Here is a 27,962-nt window from a genome sequence, read left to right as displayed (position 1 = left end):
CAACCAACTTCCAGTTCTAAACCAGAATGAAGTTTGGATTAGTAGATCTATAGTAGATAAGTATAGTAGATAACTATCTATAATAACAAGTCTGAAGCCTTTCAAAGGATACTACAAAATTAGCTCCTCAGCTGTCTTCCTGAAAAGCCTGAGTAGAAAGATCTTGACAGGCCGATTCTTTCAGAGTGTTTGGACAACGCTTCCATTGGTGTTCCAGTGGAGGTTATTTTGAGGGGCTCGTGCTGTCAGCTGTTGTCTTGAGTCCTTTTGGACCCTCCTTACCTCTCTCTTTCACTCTGATAAAACTGTGGACTGGCTGGTTCATTGTCCTCCTTTTCTATTCAACCCCGAACAGACACGTGTAGGGTAAGTCTTGAGCTGTCCTATTTTATTTAACTTTAGTTGATGTTGAGCTGAATGTCACCAGTGTGTCTTTGAGAAACTTTTGGTTGGATTTATTTGACTGTACATTTTGTTTCAGTCATTATAGTGTGGTTTCATTATTATGATTAAGTAATATGAAGACAAAACCAATGTGCTTATGTGCTTCACTGTTAGCCTTGTTTAGATGTAAACTGATGTTTAGAATAGTTATAGTTTTTTCCACTTTGTGTAAAACTGCTACCATTGACATCAGAGTGTACGTGGTTAGAATAAGAAATAGCTTGTCCATATTTAGAGGGTCCAAAAATAGCGTGTGGCTTCACAACAGGTGCCATGTTGCTGAAGGAGGAGGAATGATGGGTGAGGAGGAGGGGTGGATGCATGCACATGGGGTTTGGAATGGGGGCTATAATTTTAACCTGATAAGCAACAGAGCTTGGACATAAACAACCTCTGGAATCTCAGAGTTCATTCCACATGAAATCAGCTGTGTAGAGCTGAAGGGCTTCAGGCCTGGCGTTATCAGTGACACATCAGATTTAGAGGCTCAGCGATACTCTGCCACTGTGATTTGTGCTATTTTCTCCACACCCCGTCCTCTAGCCTTCTGTGTCACAAGCGGCTTTTTACTGTATTTTTGATCAAATAAATGCAATATATTTGTGAGCATAATACATAATATAAATATAAACACACACACACACACACACACACACATACACACACATACACACACACACACACACGCATATATACATATATATATAAACATATTTAGAAATATTAACAAAATATCAGTACATGTAAAAAATCAAAACAAGACAAAGAGATAGATATAACTAATTAAATTGGCCATCGTTATTGTATAGACAAATTACTTTACATTTCCCTTCAGTTATTTCCATTTTTACATTTCTGCAATTATTTATTTTTCAAGGTCACTTCTCTATTATCCGTATTGTTTCTGCCTAAGGCAAATACATTAATCAAATTTTCTTTAATTTCCCCAAATTTAAATTCCCATTTCTTACAAACAACCTCATGCATATCGAACATAAATTCCCTCTATTTATGCAAACATACCACAAACTGGCCAAAAGCCATCCGTCTTCACTTTAGTGGCTGGTGATTTCAGGGAGTCATTTCAAACCTCTCTACAAGTAATGCATAATCACTTCTCATTAATTTCAACAATCTCATTTCAGCATCAAGCTAAGAGTGTAATCAAGGAATTGGCTGTACCTCTGCTAATCAATCTGCTTTCTTATGAAGCACTTTTATGATATATTTAACTTGATTTTTGCAGCATATGATGGAGGGCAGTGACCAGACCTCTGAGAACGCCAATGAACAAGTCAATGACCCTGAGGAGCAGCCAGTGGACCCCATGGAGGACTTCAGCCGGCAGTTAGAGGATATAATCAACACGTATGGAGCGGCATCGAGCCTGATGCAGGAGCAGATCTCCATCCTGGAGTCTGAGGAGAAAAAGGAAGAGGAGGCAAAGGCTGATGAAGAGGCTGACCCACAAGAAGCTGGTGCCAGTCCAGAGAAGGAGCAAAAAGCTGATAAGAAACTCCTCAAGGGCCTGGGTGAGCAATCTGCCTTTCTTCTGTTCGTTTGATAAACAGAGGAAACGTCTTGAGATTAAACAGACAAACTAAAAGTCTAAACCTCACAAAGAGAATTTTCATTTTGCTCAGCATCATAAAACATCCCCTAGTATTGCCAAATCAGTCAATAATTGGTCAAGAAATTTGACTTTGAAACACATTCTTTGAAATAGGTGCCATTTTAAGGTTGACAACCACATAAATAATAAATTACAATGTGCCACATCAAGTTAATCAAAAAATACAGCAAAAAAAGTCATTTAAAATAACTGTTTTCTATTTAAACATATTTCAAAAAGAATTCCAGTGATGACAAAGCTGAATTTTCAGCAGCCAATAATCCAGTCTTCATTGTCATGTGAACCTTCAGAAATCATTCTAAAAGACAACCATAAGGTTTGGAATGACAAGAGAGTGAATAAATAATGACAGCGTTTTCATTTTTGGATGAACTATCCCCTTTAGGCTGAGTATACAACTTGTGCCTTGTTTGCTTCTCTCAACAAATTTATCGTAGTAAACACTATCACGCTGTGATTTCACCACTTCTCCCGTTGATTTATTTTGAAGCTTGCATGCAGAACTCTCCGTTCTCCCTTGTGGGCTTCCGCTCATCTTCTTTATCTTCTCTTTCTCTGATCTGAACGGAAAACGCTTGTCTCGTAGGTAAAGAGGCCGCATCCTTATTGCAAAGCCTGAACAAGCTCGCCTCACCAGAAGAGAAAGTGGAAATGGTGTTGAAGAAATACACTGAGTTGGTGAGTATCCAGACCCATGAGAGAACGCCGCTCTCTGAACAGTTTTCACCGCCGACAACAACAATGCATGGAGGACAGTTAAGAGGAAACAAATAGAACGCAAACTGGATTGACACGGAGAGAAAATAAAAGAACGCCTGGTGTGATGTTAAGAGTGGTTTCACTGATACTGCGATGACCTAAATATTCAATGCTCTGGGCTGAATATGCGAGTCTGAACACAAGGCCATATGCCACACAAGAAAGCCACAACACTCTCTTCAATTTGAGAACACAAAGATAATGACAGGGACACGTAGAAAAGAACATATGATGGAAGACTACGAGTAATTCTCCCAGTTTTGACATAACCAGATCTTGTTCTCAGAAATAAACAAAGGGCCCGTCATTCCAAAATCCTCTTGAGGACAACCAGACAGACATTATCTAAAGCAGCTTTAGACCAGCCAGAGGTGTTAAAGCCGTGTATAAGAGGATGTACGGATCACACATGTGTGTGTTTTGTGCATATGGGGCAGGTGGAGGAACACAGGACTGAGAAGAAACAGCTGGAGCAGCTTCAGCAGAGACAGGGTCTTCTGGGCAAGCAGAGAGATCAGCTTCAGTTCGAGCACAGTCGAGCCATTCTGGCCCGCAGCAAGCTGGAGATGCTCTGCAGGGAGCTTCAGAGACATAACAGGACACTGAAGGTGAGAACATGATCTGCTGACAGTTTTAAGAGAATTGAGTTGTGAAAGAAAAGTCAAGCTATGGTATATCTTGGTAGGTTTATTTTTGTGTATGTTTTTATGTATTTATGAAAAGAAACATACATTATTTTGTCTGAATTCATTCTGTTTTTAAAATAATTATGCCTATTTTTTTATGCCATTCAAATGTTTGGGGTCAGTTAAGGGGCCAGCTGTTCTTTTAAAATTTCTATTCATCAAAAAATCTTGAAAAAAATCATGGCTTCCACAAAAATATTATAATTTCAACTTTGAAAATAATAATAAATGTTTTATGAGCACCAAATAAGCGTATTTCAGTAACACTTAAAACTGGAGTAAATTACATTTATAAAAATGACATATTAAAATTGTAATCATATTTCACAATTGTATTATTTTTACTGTATTTGTAATCAAATTAATGTAGCCTTTGAAAGCATACGAGACCTCTTTCAAACACATCAAAAAATATTACTGACCCCAGTCTTTTGAACAGTAGTCTGATAACGCAAATAAAAATGCTAAACTACAACAAAAAATTTCATTAAAAATTCACAGCTGCATAATTAAATATACTCTTTAAACCTTTAGGGTTTTTTTAATAACATTATTTTATATATTTTAGTATGTTTTTTTATATATAGGCTCTGTTGGGTAAATTAGTTGACCACAAAAGCAAACTGTTGCAGTTTTTCAAAAATAATAATAATACTCTTTATTCAGTTGCTTTATAATAATACTCAATTGGCCAGTATACTCAATACTCAACACTTCAATTGTCTCATATTTGCATAAGATTATACTGTATTTATGGGGGATGTTGCTATTTTTCTATCACTAAACAAACAAAAAAAGAGTATTATAGGTCAAATGCTTACTTGAAATATTGCTAAATATGAGACAAGAACCACTTAGAAAGAATAACTTGTAAAAACGATCAGTGTTTTGTTTTTATGTGCCATTTAGGGGTACATTTATCTGAAATCGATACAGTAAGACCACAATAACAGACCGTAACTTGTTTGACATGTGGGAGAGTGTTGAGCATCTGACTTGTTTTCCTGTTATCCTGTTACCTGTGTCAGTGTTTTGATTGCTGAGACTGAGTCGACTCAACTTCCTTCTGAGGAGACAGCGTCTTAGAGCCCAGTGGGACGTTACTGCAGTGACTCTGTGTCTCTGCCTCGATGAGACACTGACTTCTCAGACTCAAAGTGCTGCTGACAGGTCACTATGACAAGAGGGATAGCGTTACTGAGCTTCAGTGGCATTTGCCCTTCTTTTATAAATCGAACGTCAAAGAGAATGTCTCACTGGCTCAAATCACTGCAGAGGCCATGGCCTCCTGTTCTTCCATTCTGTTGGTGCTACAGTGACTACATCTACATCTCAGAGAGAGTTTTTTATATTTTCTGTGCTAATTTTGAGGTGAAATCTGCTGAATTCTGCATAATGGATTTAATAGTGCAACTCCTTAAAAAGATTTAATATTGTTTGAGTGTGAACCGAAGAACGAGTGATAGTTTTAACAGATCTTGGGTCAGTTTTATAATGTAAGTTCATTTTTAATAAATGTAATGTATTTTAATATGCGTGAGTAATACAAAAGGGTGAACAATATTTAATTGCTACCTAGTTTGCCAAGCCCCGCCCAATAACACATATGCATTACACATTCATAAATAAAATAACACAAATTTGACGGAACGTCATATTTAATAGTGTTTAATTATTTGGTTATATTTAATAGATACTCTTTGTGAAAACATTTACAAGTGATTTGTAAAAGGTGTCATTATACATATTCAGGATTAGTTTTCATTGCAATTACACCCTTTTGACCAGCAGGTGCCACCATCCTGTGGTGTTTTGAGAGCATCGAAACAGTGAATCATTTTGCAAAGGCAAATTATTCAGGGTTTCAAAAAGCTTTGTTTCTCCCATCACTACCTTCACCATTCACGTTCACGCTATGTGTTTGATTCAATAAAAAGAATAGACTCATAAGAGTCATTAACAAGGGAATCTGTATTTTTTTTATTCTTTAAAAGATCCGGTTCATTAGAGCTTGGGAATCAGACTTCACTGATCGTGCTGTATGTTTTTGATTCATGTAAAACGGTTCTGAATATTAAAAACTGCAACCTAATTTGTGAATGCCTCTCTCAACTGAGATGCCATATTTATCATTTTACAAAACTGTTATTCAGCACTTGAAATGTTTCCAGTTGTCAGATATAGCAGTCCACTCATTTCTTTCACTCTGCCAACTAATTATGTTGCCTTCCAAGAAACAATTTCACCTCCATTTGGTGAATGTGTATATAATATGAAAGATGTTATGAATCTTGTGCAAAGCACCTGGAGCCATTTTCTCTTTGCAGTTCAGCAACTGATTTCAGTCCATTTGTACTATTCAACGAAAAGGTGCTGGAGGACATTGTATAAGAAAAGGTAGTGGTTTTTGTCCCAGCATCCACACACACACACACACACACACACACACACTTTTTTTCTGTTTTTGTGGTCTGTAAGGTGACTCAGAGGAGCTTTCGAATCATGTTTGTGTTGTTTTTTCTCCTCCGGGCATGGAAGATATGAAACTCTTGCTCTAATATGAACTCTGCATGCCTTTGGAAGTTGATGCTATCCTTCCCTAGAGGCTGGCTTTGACCTTGTTCACTCCCCAGTCAATTTTATTCAAGTATTATGGAAGCCATTAATGAGCGGGTCAGAGAAGAACATCTAAGCCCTGTGTGTAGGTGCAACTCTCAGCTATGAGGACCGTACATTAGATTTAATCTGGGGTCATTTCCTTTGCGCTTATGTGAGTGATTCACCTCCCTGATGAGTTTGCGTAGTGGTAATACAGCTTCACCTTTCCCAGGTGGGAGCTTGAGACTCATGCCATGTGTAAACACAGGCAGGCAAACGGATTCAGCCCTGGAGAGGAACACTCCATGTGTGGATTCCTTACGAATGGCTGAGTCAGGAAGCTGGCGCTTCTGAAACAAGAGCTCATGTTTACAAAGCGCACACATTGGATGGCAGGCCTGTTTAACATTCACACGTCCAATCCCAGATACTAAAAAAGGATAATATTGTTTATTTAGTGCCACAAATATAGATCTCATATAGCTTAATATGTCATTAACATCATTAGCTAGCCTTCACCACTCAGACCTTGTAAGGTAGAAATAGTGCAGTTAAAGTAGTGGTTAGTGCACCTGCTTTGGACATGTTGAGCTATGGTGCTCATGTGGGCCACTCAGGTTCGAGTCTGGCCTATAACATGTCCATTCCCTCTCTCTTCTCAACTTCCTTTCACTTTTCACTATATAAAATAAAAGCCCCTTCCAAAAGGTTGTTCCGTACTGACATACTACTTTTATTAAAAATAATACATTTAATTTTTTTTAAACGAAGGTTGCATTACAACTCTCTTGTAAACTTTGTTACTTCTCAAATGCCTTTTTATATATTTTATGTTAAATAATCCCAGACACAGACATCCAATCTGTGTTAATATGAAAATACAAAAATCCATCATGAAAATATTATATTATATTTAATATCTTATATTTTTTAGAATGATCATAATCTAAAAATAAGTGAAAAACATAAACCATTGTGCATTTATCAATCATTTCCACACAATAAATAATGAAAATGTACATTTTTATTCATTTGTAACATATGTAGATTAGTTACAGTAATTTCCACCACATTAAATAATTTTGCCACTAATAAAGTTTAATTTAAAAAATTTGCATGTTTATCAACCAGTTATTTAATGCTATTTCCATGCTATTATAGTATTTATTCATATTTTGAATTTTCATAAAAATATAATATGTTTTTATTGGTTTCTATTGGTTTAAATTTAATGTTTATATTGGTTCTTAATATTTATATTTATTTAGATTTAATGCATTTTATATCAGTTTTAGTTTTAGTCATTTTAGTACTTCAACTTAGATTAGCTTATTTCTAATTTTCGTTTAAGTGTTTTTAAGTTTAGGTTTTTCATCTAATATTTATATTATTTGAGATTTATTTTAATTAACAAAATTTTTTTTAAATAGTGACAACACTGTTAGCATGACTAAGATGAAATATGTAGTTATGAATGAAGCAACAACCAAAAACAAATCATGGTGAATATCACTTGTGTTCAATCCAGATGTCAAATACAAACTTTTATATAACTGTTTGTATTTAGGCTATATAAAATGCAAACTATGAAATAAGCTTTAGTAAGAGTTGGCCGTTTTATTCCACACATGTTTCAAATATAATTTCCATCACTGTCATTTCTTCTACAGAATGCTATTTAAATACAATACATTATTTGACTTTACCATCTAGTCACAGCTCCATCTCACACCCTCACGTAATACTAGATCTAGATTGCTTTCCTCACTTAAGACTGCACATTCCCAGATTTCCCACTCGTTTCCTTCTCTCTTTTTCCCTGCAGGAGGAGAGTCTGCAAAGACTGCGGGAGGATGAAATGAATCGGAAGGAGATCACAGCTCATTTCCAGAGCACGCTGGTGGACATTCAGAATCAGATCGAGCAGCACAGTAACCGCAACAACAAGCTATGCCAAGAGAACAGTGATCTGGCCAGCAAACTCAAGACCATCATAGAGCAGTATGAGCGGAGAGAACAGGTACCGACAGAAATCAACACATTACATCAAACACACAAGACATATCAGTACACATACCATCTAGATTTGAAATGCATTAAATCCACACATAAGCAGAGCTACAGCAGGCCCACCTTTCACAGTGCTTCTGCTGCATAACAGAACTCTATATTTCCAGCTACACAGCACTGTGCTGTTTATGTGGGCAGTGTGAAGACTGTAACCTGTTAATGCGGGCCCTAAAATAAATATATGCTTGTGGTGTGAAGCAGACCGAAGACCTGTGCAACGAAAGCCAGCAAAATGAATTGAGTATTTCAAACACCCCAATATCTAACACATCTGTCAAAGCGATTCAGTCACAAATCCATTTAAAGCTGCACCCCGAGGCACAGTCGAGATTAGATTTTGGAGATTAGAAGTGTGCACCATAAGTGATTGTGATACATTTGATAATACATCCGATTTGATTTTTTTGTTCTGGTCCATCTGAAAAGTTTAATGAGCCATTACTGGGGTTCCAAACGTATTTCAAACTCTGCAATTACATTACAGTCAAAAATTCTGAATAATTAAGCCTTTTTTTAATGTCATATGAAGTCTCTTATGCTCACCAAGGCTACATTTATTTGATCAAAAATAGTAAAAACAGTAATTTTGTGAAATATTATTACAATTTAAAATAACTTTTGTCTATACGAGTATTTTTGATCAAGTGCAGCCTTAGTGAGCATAAGAGATTTTCAAAAACTTTACAAAATGATTCCAAATTTTTGACTGGTAGTTTACATGCGCAATTTTTACAGTCACTATGCATACAAACATATGCATGTTTTAGAGCTGCCAGAGCTGTAATTTCACAACACGAGGTGGAGGAAACTACACACTCACACTTTCTAAACCTGCTATATGCACAGCAGATACTTGTATTTTTTGACTTTGACTCAGTGATTCACGCCTGGTTTGACAGTGAATATTGCACCTTGTAGAACACTCTGTATTCTGTATCTAATCACATGAGGATCGACCGGTGGAATGACAAGCCTGATGTGTGGGGAAGTTAAACTCAATCTGTCATGCTGATGGCTACCACAGAGACTGCTCACACACTGCTGTGTGGTGGGCTAAATCAGACCCCAAGAATGTAACTGACTCGAGAATAAATTGTGCAGTGTGTCTCTACTGCCCTCTGCTGGCTGCGGTAGAGACACACACCATATGAGGGTGGTGCCTCATGCTTAATATGATTTACACAAGAACATGTTCCTGGAACAACATCCCTATTGACCAATCACCACCCTCTGATTTTAGGTGTAAAAGGATTGATGCGAAAGCTGTTCCAAGAACAACAAAGGATGTTGATCCTGGAACATGTTTTGCGTGTGGTGTATCAGAGACAAGCACACATTTTCAATGTTAAAATGTACTGCGTTAAATGTTGTTCCCAGAAATTACAAAAGCTGGAAAAGGAAACTACAAAAATAAAAGAAAAGAAAATCCAGCATCCCCATGACCCGAATTAGGACAAGTGGTTTGGACAATGGAATGGAATTAAAGAAATAAAATCTGCTATGACCCCATTGCGTCTAAATGAATATTCTGTATTTTTATGCAGAGTTTAGAGAAGATCTTCAAACACAGAGATCTACAGCAGAAACTGTCTGATGCCAAGCTGGAAGAAGCCAACATGCTCCTCAGTCAAGCTGAAGAGAAGCACAAAAGGGAGAAGGAATATGTAAGACACACAGATCTCCTATTCTGGCTCTTCAGATTTGCCTCAAGTAAAATGAAGGGCAGGCAAATTCATTTGCATGTTGCATGCTTACAATGAATTGAATTACAAGCAGGGTCTAAAATCAACAATCATCAAGTGCCAAAATGCAATTAATAACTGGCTTGTAAAAGAAACTGCAACATAATATATCAAGCTTTCAGACCTTTCCTGATAAGTGAAGTGATGAATGTGTCATTCAAATGAAGCTGTCAGCTAAAGAAAACATCTGGTGTGAATTGCAAGTCTTCTCAGTGAAATTTTCCATCAAACGTTTATCTTGGATCTTTGTTTTGTCCCTATAATTCCATGTGGCAACACATATGTGAAATATACCTCATAAAGGTATTGAAACAAAATTACAATATTTTTGTGATACAAAGTCACTTGCTCATCTCAAGTGACAAAATATCCAAAAAATAAGTTAAAAAAAAAAAAAAAGAAGTATAAATATTTTATAGCCTATATTAATAACTTAAATGTTCTCACAAGTGGCAAAAAGTTAATTTTGGACCCCTTTATAAAAATGTTTCAGTGAATCTTAAGAATTGGCACATGTTAACATCTCACCGTTTATGTTGTTAGTTGCTTAAAGAGGCTATTGAAAAAACAAAGAAATGCTACACAATGAGGGAGCAGGAGTTACAGATGAAGAAACAGGTAATACCGAGTTCTCGGTCTCTCTCACCTGTTTGTGTGTGTGTCTTGTGTTTAACCAGTTACTCACTCAGGCTGCAGAGTGGAAACTACAGGCTAAAGAGCTGAAAGAGCAGCACACTGTCATGCAGGCCCAGGTGAATATCTATCGCTGTGGCATTAGCCACAATCCAACACTCTCTCCTCTCTAGCTGTGGTATTTCTCTCGCTGAGCTGTGTGACAAACCACATACACCAATCAATCTTTAAAAGGCAATTTATGGTGATGATTCATAGCCATTAGGAGCAATTGCACTGTCTGGATACATTTCAGTTGAGATGGATAGATAAATTACAGACGGATGTTTATGAAAAGCAATAATGAGAGCTTTACAGTTCTGTGTAGACCATAATAAAGGACTTTTAAGTGCCTCAAGAAATAGTTTACCCAAAAATTTACTCACTGTGTGTGTAATTCATTTACTCACCCTCACGTCGTTCCAAACCTGTATGACTTTTTTCTTCAGTGGAACACAAAAGGAGAAATTCTGAAGAACATATTGATCGCTTTTTTCCTTTACAATAAATAAGGGCTGAGGTTTTCCAGCAACAAAAAAGACACAAAAACATCATAAAACTGGTGCATATTGAGAAACATTATTCTGTCTTAGAGCAGAGAAATCATGTAGATACTGGTTAATTCTTTAAGGAAATGAATGTGACAACATCTCACTGTCTCCGAATCAACAAAGATGATGAAGCTCTTGAATTTGGGTTAATTATGTTGATGGCTGAATGAAGGCTTCCCCTCTCTCATGGCTCTATTGTGACAACACAGACAGAAATATATCATTTCAGTGAATTATTATAGTTCACAAGCGTCACAAGTGCTGAACAGTAAATACGACCTGGATGAGTTTCACTGCTGCTATTATAAATAATAAGTGATGCCTTACACATTACACACTCATTGTCATTGCAGAAAGTGTTCACTTATTTAAAGCTTTGTGTTTTTGACTGGAACATTTGCCTTGACTAATTACAGATGGATTGGGTAAAGTGCAGCTGCAACATCAGCGATTAACTCTTTCATCTTTACATCAGGTCCATAATGTAAACAGAAGAATGAATAAGTAAATTAATGGATGTATGAATGAATAAAAACAAATAAATATTTAAATATTTATTTATCCGTTCATTAATGTATTAATTCACGCTTCATAAATAAATAAATACATACATACATGCATAGGAAAGAACAAATTTTGAACTTTTTTTTCTTTTTCCAAAATAATATCAATATATAAATATATAAAATTTAAAAGGAAGGCCAAGCTGATAAGTACAAATGTCATTGTCATCATGCATGTTTCTCTTACTGTACTCCAAGGTATTAATTTACAATGATTTTCTGAATGCTGCTAACACTAATTCTCTTCGTACAGATTGTGTTGTACTCCCAGAAGTTTGATGAGTTCCAGAACACACTAGCAAAAAGCAATGAAATTTACATCACTTTCAAACAGGAGATGGACAAGGTTTGTTTTGTTATGCACACTTTTACTGTCTAGAGCCAAATGTTAATAGGAAAAAAGTGTGAAAAACAACTTATTCGTTTTTTACTTGTATTCCAGTGAAAATATCTAAATGATAAATTTACTTGAGAAGCAACACTGCATAAGATATTAAGACTTTTTCTTCCAGAAAAAGTTTATTTAAAGGTGTATTTTGCACTGTCAGATTTTTCCACTTTATTTTAACTTGTTTATACTTAAACAAGAGACAAATCTGCCGATGCAATAAGATAAAATACACTCGTATTAATGCTACAATCTCTGAAAACAAGTCTTAATCTCTTATACATTATTGTTTCCAGTAAATGTGTCTTTCTTCAAGGATTTTTGGACATTTTCCCTGTAAAAATAGACAAAAACACTTTTGTTAAGAATAGGATTTTTTTTTTGCAGTGAACAATTTAAAATGCCTTTGTCTATTTTAAAGAATATAAGTCTTATGCTGATTACGTTTTTATTTGAACAGATGACAAAGAAGATGAAGAAGCTGGAAAAGGAGTCAAACATATGGAAGACACGGTTTGAAAGCTGCAATAAAGCTCTTGTTGAAATGATTGACGAGGTAATGTACACACATGACTTGTCAATATCTGATTATCATTAGCGTTTCACTTACTAACTGATTAACTCCACTCCAACAGAGATCAGAAAAGGCCAAAGAGTTTGAACTCTTCACTTTGAAAATTGACCGTCTAGAGACTCTGTGCCGAGCACTGCAGGATGAAAGAAAAAGTTTATATATCAAAATTAAAGAAATACGGTCCTCAGAAAAGGCAACTCTAGCACCTGCAGTGGATTTGCCCCAAGTAGATGAGCTTCCAGAGCTTGTCCAACTTCCTAAGTCAGCTCCCAACCCCATGTTGACCGCAGAGATGAAGAGGCTGCGAGAGGAGCAGATCCGTCTGCAGGAGTTTGCAGCTTCCTTGGTAAGTTCCATAACAGATGATGCTGGAGAATCTGATAGTGAGGAAGAGGAGATGGCACAAAAGATTCCAGCAAATCCTGAGGCTACCAAACTTGAATCCTCTGAACTAGCAGATAAACCAGAATCAATACAAGATGAACCCTCTACCACAGAAGAAAACAAACCAGAGGTTGTTAGTGTAAATGAAGAGAAGTCATTAGTACCCACAAATCCTGAACCCACCAAACCTGAGACGGAATCCAAACTTTCTCAAGAGCCTCTACAACCAGAGATCACTGAACAACAGACAGGAAAACAAGAGTCAGTCAAAGAGGAACCAAGCCAGGAAGAGGCGACAAAAGCAGAAGAGACAGTCGAACAGGAATCCACTCAGTCAAAGCCTGTCATGAAAGAAGAGTGCAAAGATGAAGCAGTTAAACCTGAGCTACCTGAACCAGAGCCTCCCAAACAACAGCCCCTCAAAGAGGAGCAGCCAAAACCTGTCATGAAAGAAGAGTGCAAAGTTGAAGCTGTAAAACCTGAGCTACCTGAACCAGAGCCTCCCAAACAACAGCCCCTCAAAGAGGAGCAGCCAAAACCTGTCATGAAAGAAGAGTGCAAAGTTGAAGCTGTAAAACCTGAGCTACCTGAACCAGAGCCTCCCAAACAACAGCCCCTCAAAGAGGAGCAGCCAAAACCTGTCATGAAAGAAGAGTGCAAATATGAAGCTGTTAAACCTGAGCTACCTGAACCAGAGCCTCCCAAACAACAGCCCCTCAAAGAGGAGCAGCCGAAGCCTGTCATAAAAGAGTGCAAACATGAAGCTGTCAAACCTGAGCTACCTAAACCAGAGCCTCTCAAACAAGAGCCCCTCAAACAGGAGCAGCCAAAGCCTGTCATGAAAGAAGAGTGCAAACTTGAAGCTGTTAAACCTGAGCTACCTGAACAAGAGCCTCCCAAACAAGAGCCCCTCAAACAGGAGCTGCCAAAGCCTGTCATGAAAGAAGAGTGCAAAGATGAAGCTGTTAAAACTGAGCTACCTGAACCAGAGCTGCCCAAACAAGAGCCCCTCAAAGAGGAGCACGTTGAGAAAGCTGCAGCTGCCTCTGAGGAACCCAAAGCACAGGCGACCAAACCTAAAGCCTCAAAATCCCAAGAGGCAAAAGCGAAGGCCGGCAAAGCCCAGCCTAAAAAACAAGGTTCAGCCAAGAAGAAAGGTTCTGCAAAGGGTCAGAATAAAAGCTAAGCCAAAATGTATTACCAAAGAAGTTTTTTTTTATAATTTCTAGATTAGATTGTTTGTGTAGTTAGACAAGTCTGGCTGTTGACAAGTTTAAAGACCAATTCACACTGCACTGACAGATGGCAATAAAAGGCAACGGACACATTCGTAAGGTTTTGTCTGATCAGTCTGTTACTCCTGTCAGCATCTGTTGGTGTTGGTCTGTGCTTGTTTTTGCCAACAGAATGTTGAATTAGCATTTATCGAGTCTTGGAACGTCTGAGAAGTGACGTAGACCTACTGTACTCGGTCGGCATTGGTCTGTGTCTGTCTGTGCAGTGTGAATTGGCCTTAAGTTAATACAGATGATGACAGACTGGTCGTAGGACACGTTCCTTTATGAAAGTTTATAAAGATACATTTTTAGCTTTATGAGTGTGATACTTTTTTCCTCTTGTAATACTTCTTAGTACCTTCAAATAAACATCTGTTCTTGACAATCTTACAAAATGTTCTCTTTCACAAAGACATTTGGTTATATGACTAATACAATTTAAATGTAAAGCACTGTGTGAAAAGCAGCTAAAAAATAGGTTTTCCAATGTTCTGGACGGTGCTACTTAAAGGGGTCATTGGATGCTACATGCACTTTTACAAGTTGTTTGAACTGAAATGTGTGTTGGCAGTGTGTGTACACAACCACCCTATAATGATAAAAATCCACCCAGTGTTTTTTTTTAATCTACTAAAATCTTTACCCCTTTCTCAAATCGAGCCGATCTCAGATGCCTGTCTGTGTGACATCACAAAAACAGGCCCCGCCCACGATAGTTTGATTGACAGTAGCGTTTCAGCACGGCATCTTACCTTAGACCCGCCCTGAGTGAGCTGTCATCAGTCCTCCAGTGTTTCACCGCCGCAGCAGATGTAGACAAGAATGACTCCTAAGCGATTGAGGTGTTCTGTTGGTGGATGTAATAATGAACGTAGCAGTCATCATTTACTCCCGACATCTGAGCCGCTGAAGATGCAGTGGATTACATTTGTTTTTGAAGGGAATGTGCCCCCAATCTACCTAAATGCGTCTATGTTCGCGTGAATCATTCGTGATCCAGCTTCACCTACAGAAGTGAGTATTTTTAAAGGTTAAAGGTTTTTTTAATGAATCTTTGCAAATCACCTTTCCTAATAATATGCTAATTAGCAAGTTTCACAATGAATGCAGCTAAAGTAAACAGTCTCTCTGAGAGCAGCTCGGAAGAGAGGGGCAGGGTCAGCAGAGCTCATTCCTCCTGTAGTGAATCCATGCGTTTTTGTAAGAAAAATATCCATATTTCAAAGGTAATAAACACTTTTCTCTCACTTCCGTTATCTGTCATATGCGAAAGCCGTTCCGGCGGATGACGAAGCACGTATGAGCAGCGCGCGCGCCTCTGAGATATGCTAGTCTCGCAAATTTGTTTGTAGGAGCAGAGGAGAGAAGTAAAGTTTCCTTACTTTAGCAATGGAAAACCAGTCTCCTCTTGGTTTATATCGAAATCCTCTGACATTTTTCTTTGCAAATCCTCGGTTTGTACTTCTAATTCATGACTGGCATTTTGTTTTGTTCTCTCTCCGCGTTCGTCACTAATCACGCAACGCCGACGTCTTACGTCATCCGCCGGAACGGCTTCCGCGTATGACAGATAACGGAAGTGAGAGAAAAGTGTTTATTATGTTTGAAATATGGATATTTTTCTTGCAAAAATGCATGGATTCACTACAGGAGGCATTTATTCACCCGCCGGAGCCGTGTGAGGCACTTTTTATTATGGATGTGCGCGCTTTATTTGACGACTTTTATTAGGCCTATATACACCATGCTATATGCCTAATAAAAAATAAATAACTTACACAAAGTTTAAACATAAAAAAGAACGAAAATCAGCAAAAACTGTGGAACCAAATAATTAGCACTGCCGCTGCGCTTGTCTTCTAGCTGTCTTCCGGTTTGTATTTCCACAGCGTGAAGGTAAGGTCGCACAAATTTGTGACCCTGGACCACAAAACCAGTCATAAGGGTCAATTTTTAAAAATTGAGATTTACCCATTATCTGAAAGCTTTATAAATAAGCTTTCCATTGATGTATGGTTTGTTAGGATATTTGGCAGAGATACTATTTGAAAATCTGGAGGGTGCAAAAAAATTGAGAAAATCGCCTTTAAAGTTGTCCAAATGAAGTCTTTAGCAATGCATATTACTAATGATAAAACATTTTTGATATATTTACGGTAGGAAATTTACAAAATATCTTAATGGAACATGATCTTTACTTAATATCCTAATGATTTTTGGCATAAAAGAAAAATTGATCATTTTGACCCATACAGTGTATTTTTGGCTATTGCTACAAATTTACCCGTGCTACTTATGACTTATGTCCAGGGTCACATTTATCCTATGAATGAACCTCTCATTTTAAAATCTTCCCGGTCTATTGATATTTGTTAAGATATCTGCCTCGAATGTTAGCTACAATGCACATCACATAACTTTCATTAACTCGGCAATAAGCAAATCCACTTCACCAGCTAATTACTCTTCAACACCGATGCTATATACCGCAAAAAACGGAAGTTCAAAGACAAAATTCTAAAGATGGCTGCGCACTTGCTTCTCTGACGCAAAATATCTATTAAATTAATATCACTTTTGCGAATAATATTCGGGAAAACAGCCCTTTTGCTTGTGTGATATTACTGATCATATATAATTATTATTAAAAAATATATACAGGGATATTTTTTTCATAACTTAAATTATAAGGGCATTATAACTGCATTATAAGCTTCATCACGCAGTAATTGCTTTTGGACTCTCAAGGTGGGTTTTTTTTTTTGTTTTTTCAAAATGAGTTATACACCATAATCTCAGCTCACACATCGTTAAAACAACAATTGTTATCGTAGATGATAAATATCGCACACTCCTAAAAACACACCTCTTCTCAATAAACCACACAATTTGAAGAATTATTCATACTGATAGCACAAATGCAGCAGGACAGGTTATGTGCTTAGGCTTAGAACAATTTGTGATTAACCCCAAATTACATTTTGGGCATCTTCTAATAAAAGGACTTTCAAAATAAGTTAGACTGATGATAAATTATGTTAACTGCTGGTCACTGGCATACAGTAACTCCTATTGCACACCATGATTTTTACTCAAGCATCAGTTGCCATGGAAACAGCCTAAAAAGGCAAGCAGCTTTCATGCTTATGCTGTTCAAAATAATTCAGTGTCTGTCTATACCTGCAAGTGAATATATATTGACCTGTATTTATATAGAAATGCTTTTACATAATTGTCCACTCTGGATTACAGAACCTGTACCTTGTACACATACTAAAGCATTGCAGGTCGAATAGAAATATAATTTGGATATATTTCAGTTGTACAGCATCCCTCCACATATACAAAGAAGCCGCCTTTGTCCTATTAAACACATACAAATACACAAGCAGACCCAAATACATTTGTTCTGTAGGAACAAACTACACTTTGTTTAAAATTGAAGATTCAGAGCAAGTCTGAGTTATACCTGCAGGCAGTCCTGGCTTCTAAAAGAATGTGAATTTATATCAGGAGCAGCAGTTATGGTAATGAGTGGGAATGTGAAAGCCAGCGGGTCTGTACTTAACTTGACTTTTAACCTGAAGCATAAAATATAAAGGCATTAAAAAATGCACACATTAAAAATAGTGTTCACTTAGCTTTGGGTAGACAACTGAGTACACTTTAGATCATCTGATCTTGAGTTACTGTATGTAGTAGTAATGTGTAGCTACTGTGTTTGGCTTTTGTAGAGATATAATCCTAGACATATATTTATAAGGCTTTAAAATTGTAATTTTTAGCAGACAAAATCATGGCCAACAAAAGTCCAGCAGATCTAATGGTCTGGTAAATGTTAACTGACATTTTATAGATGCTTATTGTATACATTTTTTAGGGATGCTTTATTATTAGACAATAACAACCATGCGGTAGTTACTGTTTCCACAAAAGTCCACATATTGTTCTAGTACATTTCAATTTTACCTAAAAATTTATTTATTTCTCTCACTCAATAAGCGTCTTTGTCTTCCAAGATTCACAAACCAAAGGTTGTCCACATGAGAGTGCCTCCTCATTTTAGCAAAGAAGCTGCTTCATCTGCAATAATGATGTTCATTGAGCATAGCTATTTGATATGGAAAACAGGAATTATGCAGACAGGCCCTGGGTGGGTGAGATTGAGATCAAAAAGATAACTGACCAAGCCATAGAATAATTAATAATTACTCTGTGAAAAAGAAGGATCCTTTTATGTATTTTATTGTTTTCTTGTTTTGTTTTGTTTTGTACAAAAGAGCAAATTTGGCATACAGAGATACATTCACTTGTCACAGTATTGTTGCTTTGTTTTTTAAATGCAAGCTCAAACATTTCAAGGATGGCGTCAGTATATACACAAAAGCACACCCTTTTTCTCTTAATAAAAGACACGCTCTTTGACGATCAGCATCGTATGCTTTGATTCTTTCTATTTTGTTCCTAAAGAGAACTAATTCCACACAAAGTGTCGACAAGAGCCCAAAATAAGTAATTCTATCAATAGAAAAAACAGGGAAAAATACTAGCATGCAAATGCAACTTTTGTCAATAAGCTTCGAGAACTTTGAACGAGGAGAATGGCTTTACAAAGTGATAGTCCAGATTGCCACAGTGAGGACACTGCTGTACATTGCTGTACTCAGAGAAATACTGCATGCCCACACGTACATCTATGACAGGTTTCCCACAATGCTTGCAGTTCAGCCGGGCCTAGGCAGACAGAGAGTGGTGGTGCATTTAAAACAGAACTTTGGTTTTATATATATATACATATATACACTATATATACATAGTGGAGATCAAAATTAGACTTACCGTTTCCTAAATTTCAAGGTCACTGCTTGGTTCCATTTAAAGTAGAAGGGCAGTTTTTTAAGCATATTTCATAAATGAATTTTATTCTGAAGCACAGTATAAAAAACTTATTGAGAATATAAGATTGCCGATGATAAAAATTAGATTTAAAAAAAAAATTTAAAAAATGTAGGGAACACTTACAGATACCTTCAAGTTATTGGTGTTAATCTGGTATATGGTGCCAATTTCCTATTTAACTGACAGCATTCCTGCAATATTCACTGAGATTGCACGATGGCGGGCTGCTCTAAGGTGACTGAAACCCTGCAACAGGACGTTGTACAGATGAAGGCCAAAGGGATGAACTTTTCAGCCACTGCATGAGAATTTTGTCATTCCAAATCTGTAATTTCTTGTTTAATTTATTTGGGTCTGATGGGAAACATTATGTTCCACGTCAAACTTGGGAAACACTGAATCCCAAGTGCGTAAAGAAGTCAGTGAAAGGTACAAAATGGGTAAAGCAGTTCCTTGAAGCCAAGAACACTGAAATAATAAAATGGCCCGCTCAAGAGTCCTGATCTAAACCCGATTAAAGATTTCTGGGAAATCCTTGGCAACAAAGTTATGGCTAAGAAACCCACTACAGTAAGTGAACCATGGAAGAGACTGGAAGAAGAGTGGACCAAGATCACACCAGCGCAGTGTGAGAATCTAGTGATGTCCTTGCAGCCGCAGATGTGCTGAAGTCACTCAAAGCAGGGGCCTCTACACACTTCCTACTAATTTCTGACAGCTGTAACCATCCAAAATTTTAGTTGTAATTTTCTTTCCGGCTACAATGGTTACTGTTCTCTAATTTTGTTCTAGTATTTATAGATTGTTCTCTAATTTTGATCTCCACTATAATATATATATCATTTAGTAATTTAGGAGCACAAACAAACTGATTACCTGGCAGCATGGTGATGCAGCCAGTATGTCATATGTGTACATTGTGCCCAGCTGGTGCCAGCTTCCATCCCACCTGGACTTGCACTTTATACACACGATTTTGTGCACTCCTTCCAGGCAGTCCACACAGATGGCATAAAGGTGCATCAACCTCCCTTTAGAACATAAACAGAAAACCCTTTTAAACTGCAATTAGACTCTAATGAATTCAAATATATTCTAATATGGATTGAATGATATGCCATGATCAAAGCATTATTATCTGTCACAGCTGCTTTGCTTCTTTATTAGAAGAAGAAAAGGGTTTGCTCGATTCCCAAACAACTCAAAGTAATTTATATTTTGGTACTTTGCTCAAAACTGCTTTAGTCTTAATGATACTTGAATTGTTTTTGCTATGGTAAAATTAATATCATGCACAGTTTATCAACTGACTCTGCTCAACGTTATTTAATAAAAATGGAAAAGCTGGGAATGGAAAAGTTTTTGCTGTTCTTGGTATTTTAGCAAAAAAGTCAACAAACTCTTTTCTAACCAGGGCAAAAGAGACTAGATGAAAAAAATGGCAATGTGAACCAATACCAAAAACAAGGTACTAACTGATATTTTTATTTTAGGTATATTGATAATATCACTACTGTAAATACATCAATACTAAACATTTGTTGAATCATTATTTTCATGTTATAGCTGCTAACCAAAAAAAAGGGAAATATTAAATTCTATACAATTTATTAACAAAAATGCTAAAAAAAAAAATGTAATTAATTATTTTAAATGCTACATTGTGAATTTAAGCATCACAACATTATAATGTACATTATGAAAATGGATATTCGTAATGAGATTAGTTTAAGATGACACTTGACAATGTTACTGAATTATTCGTGTTTTTAAAGATTAACTTTAAATGAATGTTAGAATATGACAAAAGTAATCGAAATGTTAAAAAATAAGAAATGAGCATGAACAATTAAATAACCAATACTGATAAAAAAAATTTTTTTAAATATATTGCCTAGCAAACAATTCTGAATCCCTAATTCTGTGCATCCCTAATTTATATTTTTACTCAATATTTTAAAAGTAAAAAAGGATGTCATAAAATTGATAGTGAAAAAATGTACACTCTAAATGCAGTCTAAGCTGCTTTATATAATAAGTGTCTGCCAAATGAAGAAATGTAAATGATTTGTCTTAAGAATTTATGATATTAAAGTGACTGAGTGTATTTCTACAGAACAAACTACACTGAGCAAGCTTAAATTAATACAACTGTCACGAATCCGGTCTATAAACTTCCATTCACTCACCACCAGAGGTCACCCACTCTCCACATGGACTCTCACACTACACAGACTGTTACACATCACCCTGGACTACATTTCCCATGCTCCATTGCACTAATCACAAGCTCACCTGAAACCAATCACACACAGCTGCTACCAATAACACACACTATATAAATCAGTCTCACACCATCACTCAACGCCGAGTATTGTCTGCGTTTATCGCTCTCCAAGTGATAGCACTTTACAGAGCCATTTCCCTGTCTTAGTTTCAAGTCTCAGTTCCTAGTCTCAGTCTAGTCTCATTGTGTTTCCTGGTTTCTGATTCTTGCCCGCGTATCTTTGATTTACCTTTTGCCTTGCCGTTTTGGACTGTGTTTGCCCCTCGCCTGGACTATTGCTCACGTTTACGGATTATCTGTCTTGTCAAGCCCTCTGGATAACGTTCGCTGTCGTCTGACTCAAGCCCGTTTTGGATTGCTCTTTTGTCTTGCCTGTGCCATACCTGTTTGCTGTTGTTCGACCCTGCCTGTGTTTTTTGACCATGTTTATTAATAAAAGCTTGCATATGGATCCGCACGCCTCTCGTCTCGTCGGCTCCGTTACAACAACAATGTTCAAACTTAAAATAATTCAGGAAGTTTGCATTAACTGAAACTTGTTTAAATTAATGAAAATTGAATTTAAACAGAACTTAAGTTCAAATTAACTCCTTAAAACTTGTGAGCTGAGAAATTTTATGGGACACTATTGTAGATGTTTATGGGACACTGATGTAAAATAACACTTTCCACACTAATATTAAAAAAAAAATATGAGAAGTAAATGAGAAACGGCTCATTCTGAGTGCGAATAGTGAATTCGCTCACCTTGTAAATGGCAAGGTACATCGTACTCAATTTCATCATGGCGTGAAGGGCTCAGGAACAGCGTTCCATCCACTAAAGGGAACTGCTCAAAGATGGGCAGGGTGTGATGGCAGAGGGCACAGTTCACCACATTGCGGTGACTCGCACTGAGCGCAGAGAGGATGAACTTCCTGAGATCCTCTCCCTGCCCGGCCTGGGCATCGTCCTCCATTCGCACATGATAGGTGTTAAGCTTGTGGCGGGGAATGTGCGCGAGCAGCTCAGAAAGATCCAGCCTCCTTAAGAACTGCACAGGGTTGTCTCCGGGAGAAAGCCGAGGGAGGCACATGTTAGCGGCTCCCTGCTCAAGTTGAGCCCCGCCACGTGCCACACCACCTCCGGACAGCAAATGCTTCCTGTGGCCTTCCGTATGAACCGCGTTCTTAAGAAACTCACCCAGGTGCCTCGAACTCCGCGGGCCACTGAGGGACTGGGGGAAAAAGGAGGAGAAGCCTGAAGGAGGGGACTGAGTGGGGGATTCGCAAGGGGACCGGAGCCCGTGGGAAACCCCGCCGACGGCATTGGGAGGACCAGCGTGACATCTCTCCTGAGAGTTCTGCCAATCTGCTGATTGTCTGTGAGACAGTTCCTGACTGGAGCCACGATGCGCTAGCTTATGGCTTGCAGATGATTTCCCTTTCTTAGGCTCATCGGCAGCTTCCAGACCACCTCCACCGCAAGCGCCACCTCCGGAGGCAGAACAGCTGGGCTTCCCGTTCCCTTTCTCCGGCAACTTTTTCTTGCGCTCGTCCTGCATGCGTTTCACCTGGTACCAGTCCGTGTCTTTTTTAAGGTGTCCCTGGCCGCAGCGGCAGGAGCAGAAACGGAAGGCCAGATCGTAGCCCTTTTTGGTCCACATGTTCTGTCGGCACTGCTTCTCGTTCCAGCTGCGGGCCCGGCCGATGCAGTTGAACTGTACCAGGATGCTGCTCTCCCACTCATAGAAGCACTGCAGGTGCATCCAATTGCTGTAAGGGCAGAGTTCACTGTTGCACACCACACGCTGGTAGTCGTCCTTCTCAAGGTCAATGGGACGGCCCAGACTGCACACTAATGGGGTGGCACATGGGGCCTCTGCCAAACACAGTGAAGATTATATTAATTTAGGTTTAATGCAATGCAATAGCTCACCTAAAAATGAAAATGATTTCATCATTTACTCACCCTCATATCGTTCCAAACCAGTATGACTTTCTTTATTCAGTGGAAAAGAAAAAGAGATGTTAAAGTGATTCACTTTCATTGTAGGTAAAAAGAAGATGCAATGAAAGTGAATGGTGACTTAGGCTGTTATTTTGCCTAATATCTTCTTTTGTGTCCCAGGAAAAAAATATGAGCTTGGAACAACATGAGCGTGAGGATTTATATTTCTGGGTTCCTATATGTTAAAATATCTGTAATGCCGTTTACAATGCCTTATATTGCTAAAAATATATATATATATTGTTATTTTACATGAGGTAAATGTTTTGTACGCTAATGTAAAAAATAATGACTGAATTAATAAATCAACCCAAAAAACATTTGAATAAAGCAAACCTTCACCAAATTCATGAACGAACATCTATTTATAGACTGTGTGATTCAATCAGCTTCACTGGCAGTATGTTCAATGTCAGTACATTCAATACAAAACTTTTTATTTATGATAACTCTGTGGATGCAAATCCCACTCAAATAGAACAAATATTACGCAACACTGCTATGAATGAAGTCTGAATGTGTGTCTCATGAGAGACAGAGAAAGACAATTATACAACAGAGCTTCATTCCTCAAATTTGATTGGACAGCGCTGCTTTTTCTTTTTTAATTCTGTTTGTTCACTACCTTTCAATCCAGACTATGTAAGTATGGAGTGACAGAACTGTGTCCATGTGTTTTCTCTGGAAGACACCGAAGCAAAGTTGTATAAATTCGGCTGCAGCAACAAACATGCTTCTGTTTTCTCAATAATCGCTCTGACTGGGTTTCTCTCACAAGTTAAAATGAAAACATGGAGTGGAGTCAGGTGATTAAAGCACGTTTTGAACGCATTTAGGAACAGCCCTGTAGCTCCGCTCCATTCATAAAAGCGGTTGCAGTCCAGATTGCAGCATATGCATCATTTAATAACCTGCAAAAAGTTTTCTGAACTATTTTTTGTTCGTACAATTTGCCTAAAACCTATTTGCTATCTGTCAAAAAATAGCCTAGTAATAAAAAATAATAAAATAAACATCATGCTGTAGTACTGAATATAAAGGGGCCGTGATATTCAACAGCCCTTGCTGTAAATATTTCATTATTCATAACTGCCACTCAAAGATAGATACCACTACCATTCTCTCAAGCGCCAACGCGATTCTATGCATTTTTAAACACTCTTAACTGCACATCATTAGGGTGATATGACCTGCCATTACACAACATATACACAACACTGATCCCCAAGTCGCATGCAACTCTATTCCAAGTGCATCTTCCCTTGAACAAGGCCTAAGCAACCACCTTGTGCAGGACGATAAGTGAAAACACGGAAAGCTCCAGGCAATGTCCTAACAATTCTGATGGTGATGACACGCGCACAAAACAAGTTGCTGCAAGCGAAGGAACATTAAAAGGAAGGTAACGTTCAGAGAAACGTACCATTTGGTAGAACGTTCACTGAAGTGACGTTCTTACCACTTCTATTGTCGCTCGGCGGACCCGCTGTCGCTCCAATCAACACCGTGGCAATTCCTCCTGTAACCGCAGACGCAGAGGCTCCATTTTCTTGCTCGTCCCCGCTACTGTTCGTGCGTTTATTTCTCTTCCCCTTGTTACTTTTTTGGTTGGGCATAATGGTGTGCTCAGTATGAATGCAGCCTGTCAGCGACCGCCACCGAGCATTTCTGCGGATATCATGTCGAGGGTGCTTGGCGAATTCACTGCGAACTGTAATGCACGGGGGATGCAGATGTTACAGTTCGAACATCATCATCCTCCAGATGTGCGCAGGCAATCTTGACAGCAGAGGTACACCATGAGGAAGGCGAGTCCCTCTCTTGTTTTGATTCCTGCTCTGAAGAGAGAATGTTCCTCTGGCCCCGCCTCCATCTCTGATCCAGACCTAGAGCTCAGTTATTAATAGCACAGACCTAAGAGGGAGTCCCGAGCAAATAATCGACACACTGCTAAAATTATTAAAGTCATAAGTGCTTTGCCATATATGGCTTTACAAGTGATAAACATGCTTTTGGAGTTGTTATCTAACGAGATAAAACCTTATGTTTGCTGTTCGACATGATATTCTTAAAAATCAAGGGTCTAATTAAAACTTAAAATGGTTTTTCCAGCTAAATTTCATTGGAGAATATTTTTAGATTAGAGAACCATTATGTGCTTTAAATAATCCAGAAATGGTTCTTCACAGCTGTATCACCTGGAACCTTGTAAGGTATACTAAAGAAGTACTCTATCCAGTCACTTTAGGTGCAAATGCCTTTCAAAAATTGAAAATCAAATCTCTAAATGTCCATTTTAACTATGCTCATTGATTCAAAGATAAAAAGTCAGAAATGTGAAATACAAGTCTTAACTCCAGTTCATGCATTTATATGACAGAGTTTATTGCACTTTAAAATAAACTGTCTCCAGCCATTTGAGAAGCAGATGAACCATCATAAGACTAAGGCAGCAACGTAGAAATCCAAATACACACTAAGGTTAAAGTCAGTTTTAAATGTTCATACATTTATCATTAAAAAATACAATAAAATAACAATTCCAAGTTTATTCTGCAGTCATTCTGGCATAATCCTCATAATGACGAGTAGAAATTTATAAACACACTCCCCTCTATTTAATTAATTTATTTCCTATTGCTAGTCATGCTAAGGTCTTCCTGAGCTTGAAATGACACAAACTGCACCATTGGGAGTCCTACAACATTATACATAAATAACAAGAACAGCACAAGTACAATGTGGAGATGTTTTTGCAAGAGCTTTATAAAACAGAATATCACACGGAGCAGTTCTGATGATTTGTTGAACTTGGTTGTTTTTTTAAACATTTAATTCCAGAAAATCATACAGCAGATAAATGCTACCATTTATGTTTCTCAGCATTTGAGATAAAATGGCACAGATAACTTCATTGACTATGCCTGAAATTAATCATCTCACAGTAATGGCACTGCAAAGAAACAACCTCATGATTACTGTAGACAGCAATTATGCAGTCTACAATCAATACAGTCAGAATAGGACATCAGAGGTACAGTATAATCTGTAAAATTGATATTAACCCATGTGGATATTCATTTCAAATAGGTTGAAAACAATGTTTGATGAATTTATTCAGTTCCAGAAAACCAATAACATGATCATGCACACTATAACTGTTATGATATTTTAATGATATGGCTGTTGAGGTGTTTAAACAGGGAAGATTGCTACTTTTCAAAAACTTTGTGCAGATCACTCCCCTGAGAGAGAGAAAGTTGCTGTATAAAAATATTCCAATCCAGTATACAAAAATGTTACATTCTCAAGTATATTTCTATATCAAAATGTAGCAATGACATGTCAAAAACACATCTGCACTTTTTACTTGAGTTTAGAGAAGACTGTTAAATTCAGTCCCGCAGTAATATGACATCAACGTTGTCGTGAACTCCTTGCAGTAAGAGCTCCCCTTCGAACGCGATGAGCTTCTTTCGCTTGGCCGCTTTCAGCGTTCCGACCAGAGCTTCAAAGAGGTTGGCGCACTGGTCATCATTAAACAAGACTCCAAATTTGACGCTGATCTTCCCATCTGCGTCTGTGAGACAGCGAGAGTGGTCAAGGCTCACTCTAAATCATTCATTAACAACCCTGAACGTATCCAATTAACATTTGTGTACTTAATAAAGCACTAAAACAACATAGAATCAGTGTTAGCATATCTCAAAAGATCTCAGAGAGCCAAATACCACAATGACACCTGCATTTGTATGTCAACTAATAGAAACTAAATGACTAAAGACTGGAGTTATGACTGCTGAAAATTCAGCTTTGCCATCGCAGGAATAAATTACAGTTTAAAATATATTAAACTAGAAAACAGTTATTTTAAATGTGAATAATATTTACAATAATTTGATCGAATAAATGCAGCCTTGGTGAGAATAAAATACTTCTTTCAAAAACATTGAAAAAAAAATCTTAATTAGATAGTGTATAAGATGCAGAAATTAATTAATAGAAAAGCAGATCATACCATACCATACCATATAATTTCCGATTCAACATTTCACTCAAATTTTAATATCATAATTTGGAATAGGGAAAACGGGTAAAAAGAAGCATTTTCACTCGTGGTCTCAGACTTTATCCCTTAACAATGATGTTGATCAAAAACTGCACAAGACTTACTTTTACTGCCCAATCGACGAATCTCATCAACGAGCAGTGTAACTTCATGTTCCACATTCATTTTTTGTCACTGAAAGTATACATGCATGTTAATATTTTAACTTAGTCTATTTTACTGTATTCAGTCATTGAAAGACTTTAGGACAGGGCTGTCCAAACGCGGTCCTGGAGGTTTTAGCCCTGACAGCCCTGCTTTAGGATATACCAGGGGTGCCCAAACTCGGTCCTGGAGGGCCGGTGTCCTGAAGAGTTTAGCTCCAACCCCAATTAAAC

The 27,962-nt window shown here is 37.6% G+C and overlaps 3 protein-coding genes across 8 annotated transcripts in view; 1 reads left to right on the top strand and 2 right to left on the bottom strand.

Moving 5' to 3' along the window:
• The first annotated feature begins 183 nt into the window (after nt 1-183).
• On the top strand, nt 184-14,731 carry LOC107675104 (beta-taxilin-like). 2 transcript variants are annotated; one of them, XM_016469323.1, is made up of 10 exons: nt 184-366; nt 1,691-1,976; nt 2,664-2,755; nt 3,274-3,444; nt 7,946-8,140; nt 9,735-9,854; nt 10,610-10,684; nt 11,972-12,064; nt 12,567-12,662; nt 12,742-14,731. In XM_016469323.1, the coding sequence occupies exons 2-10, from the start codon at nt 1,694-1,696 to the stop codon at nt 14,248-14,250; spliced, it is 2,634 nt and encodes an 877-aa protein (XP_016324809.1). In that variant the 5' UTR covers nt 184-366; nt 1,691-1,693; the 3' UTR covers nt 14,251-14,731. The 2 variants fall into 2 exon arrangements, with proteins under 2 accessions (XP_016324809.1, XP_016324810.1); XM_016469324.1 differs by lacking the exon at nt 10,610-10,684 and adding an exon at nt 10,476-10,550.
• A 3,638-nt stretch (nt 14,732-18,369) lies between these two features.
• On the bottom strand, nt 18,370-25,378 carry LOC107675110 (headcase protein homolog). Of its 4 annotated transcripts, none has more exons than XM_016469332.1 (5): nt 24,940-25,378; nt 23,478-23,507; nt 22,275-23,387; nt 20,117-20,271; nt 18,370-19,075 (listed from the first exon to the last, which is right to left on the bottom strand). In XM_016469332.1, the coding sequence occupies exons 1-5, from the start codon at nt 25,130-25,132 to the stop codon at nt 18,911-18,913; spliced, it is 1,656 nt and encodes a 551-aa protein (XP_016324818.1). In that variant the 5' UTR covers nt 25,133-25,378; the 3' UTR covers nt 18,370-18,910. The 4 variants fall into 4 exon arrangements, with proteins under 4 accessions (XP_016324818.1, XP_016324820.1, XP_016324819.1 ...); XM_016469334.1 differs by having other exon boundaries at nt 24,976-25,378; XM_016469333.1 differs by lacking the exon at nt 23,478-23,507.
• Nucleotides 25,379-25,891: 513 nt separating this feature from the next.
• Nucleotides 25,892-27,962, bottom strand: part of LOC107675112 (costars family protein ABRACL) — a 4,532-nt gene continuing 2,461 nt past the window's right edge. Inside the window, exons 2-4 of one of the 2 annotated variants that reach the window (XM_016469339.1) lie at nt 27,690-27,759; nt 26,887-27,096; nt 25,892-26,761 (exon numbers count right to left, since the gene is read on the bottom strand). In XM_016469339.1, the coding sequence (XP_016324825.1) occupies nt 26,912-27,096; nt 27,690-27,750 (246 nt within the window). In that variant the 5' untranslated portion in view covers nt 27,751-27,759 and the 3' untranslated portion in view covers nt 25,892-26,761; nt 26,887-26,911. Of the gene's footprint in view, nt 27,097-27,689; nt 27,760-27,962 lie in introns of both variants that reach the window. The other variant, XM_016469337.1, reaches the window with a different exon arrangement.

Source organism: Sinocyclocheilus anshuiensis, unplaced genomic scaffold, assembly GCF_001515605.1.
Source record: "Sinocyclocheilus anshuiensis isolate Anshui unplaced genomic scaffold, SAMN03320099.WGS_v1.1 scaffold776, whole genome shotgun sequence".
NCBI classification, from domain to species: domain Eukaryota; kingdom Metazoa; phylum Chordata; class Actinopteri; order Cypriniformes; family Cyprinidae; genus Sinocyclocheilus; species Sinocyclocheilus anshuiensis.
The sequence above is the reverse complement of the archived record's forward strand: the minus strand, read 5'-3'. Positions and strand labels throughout refer to the sequence as shown.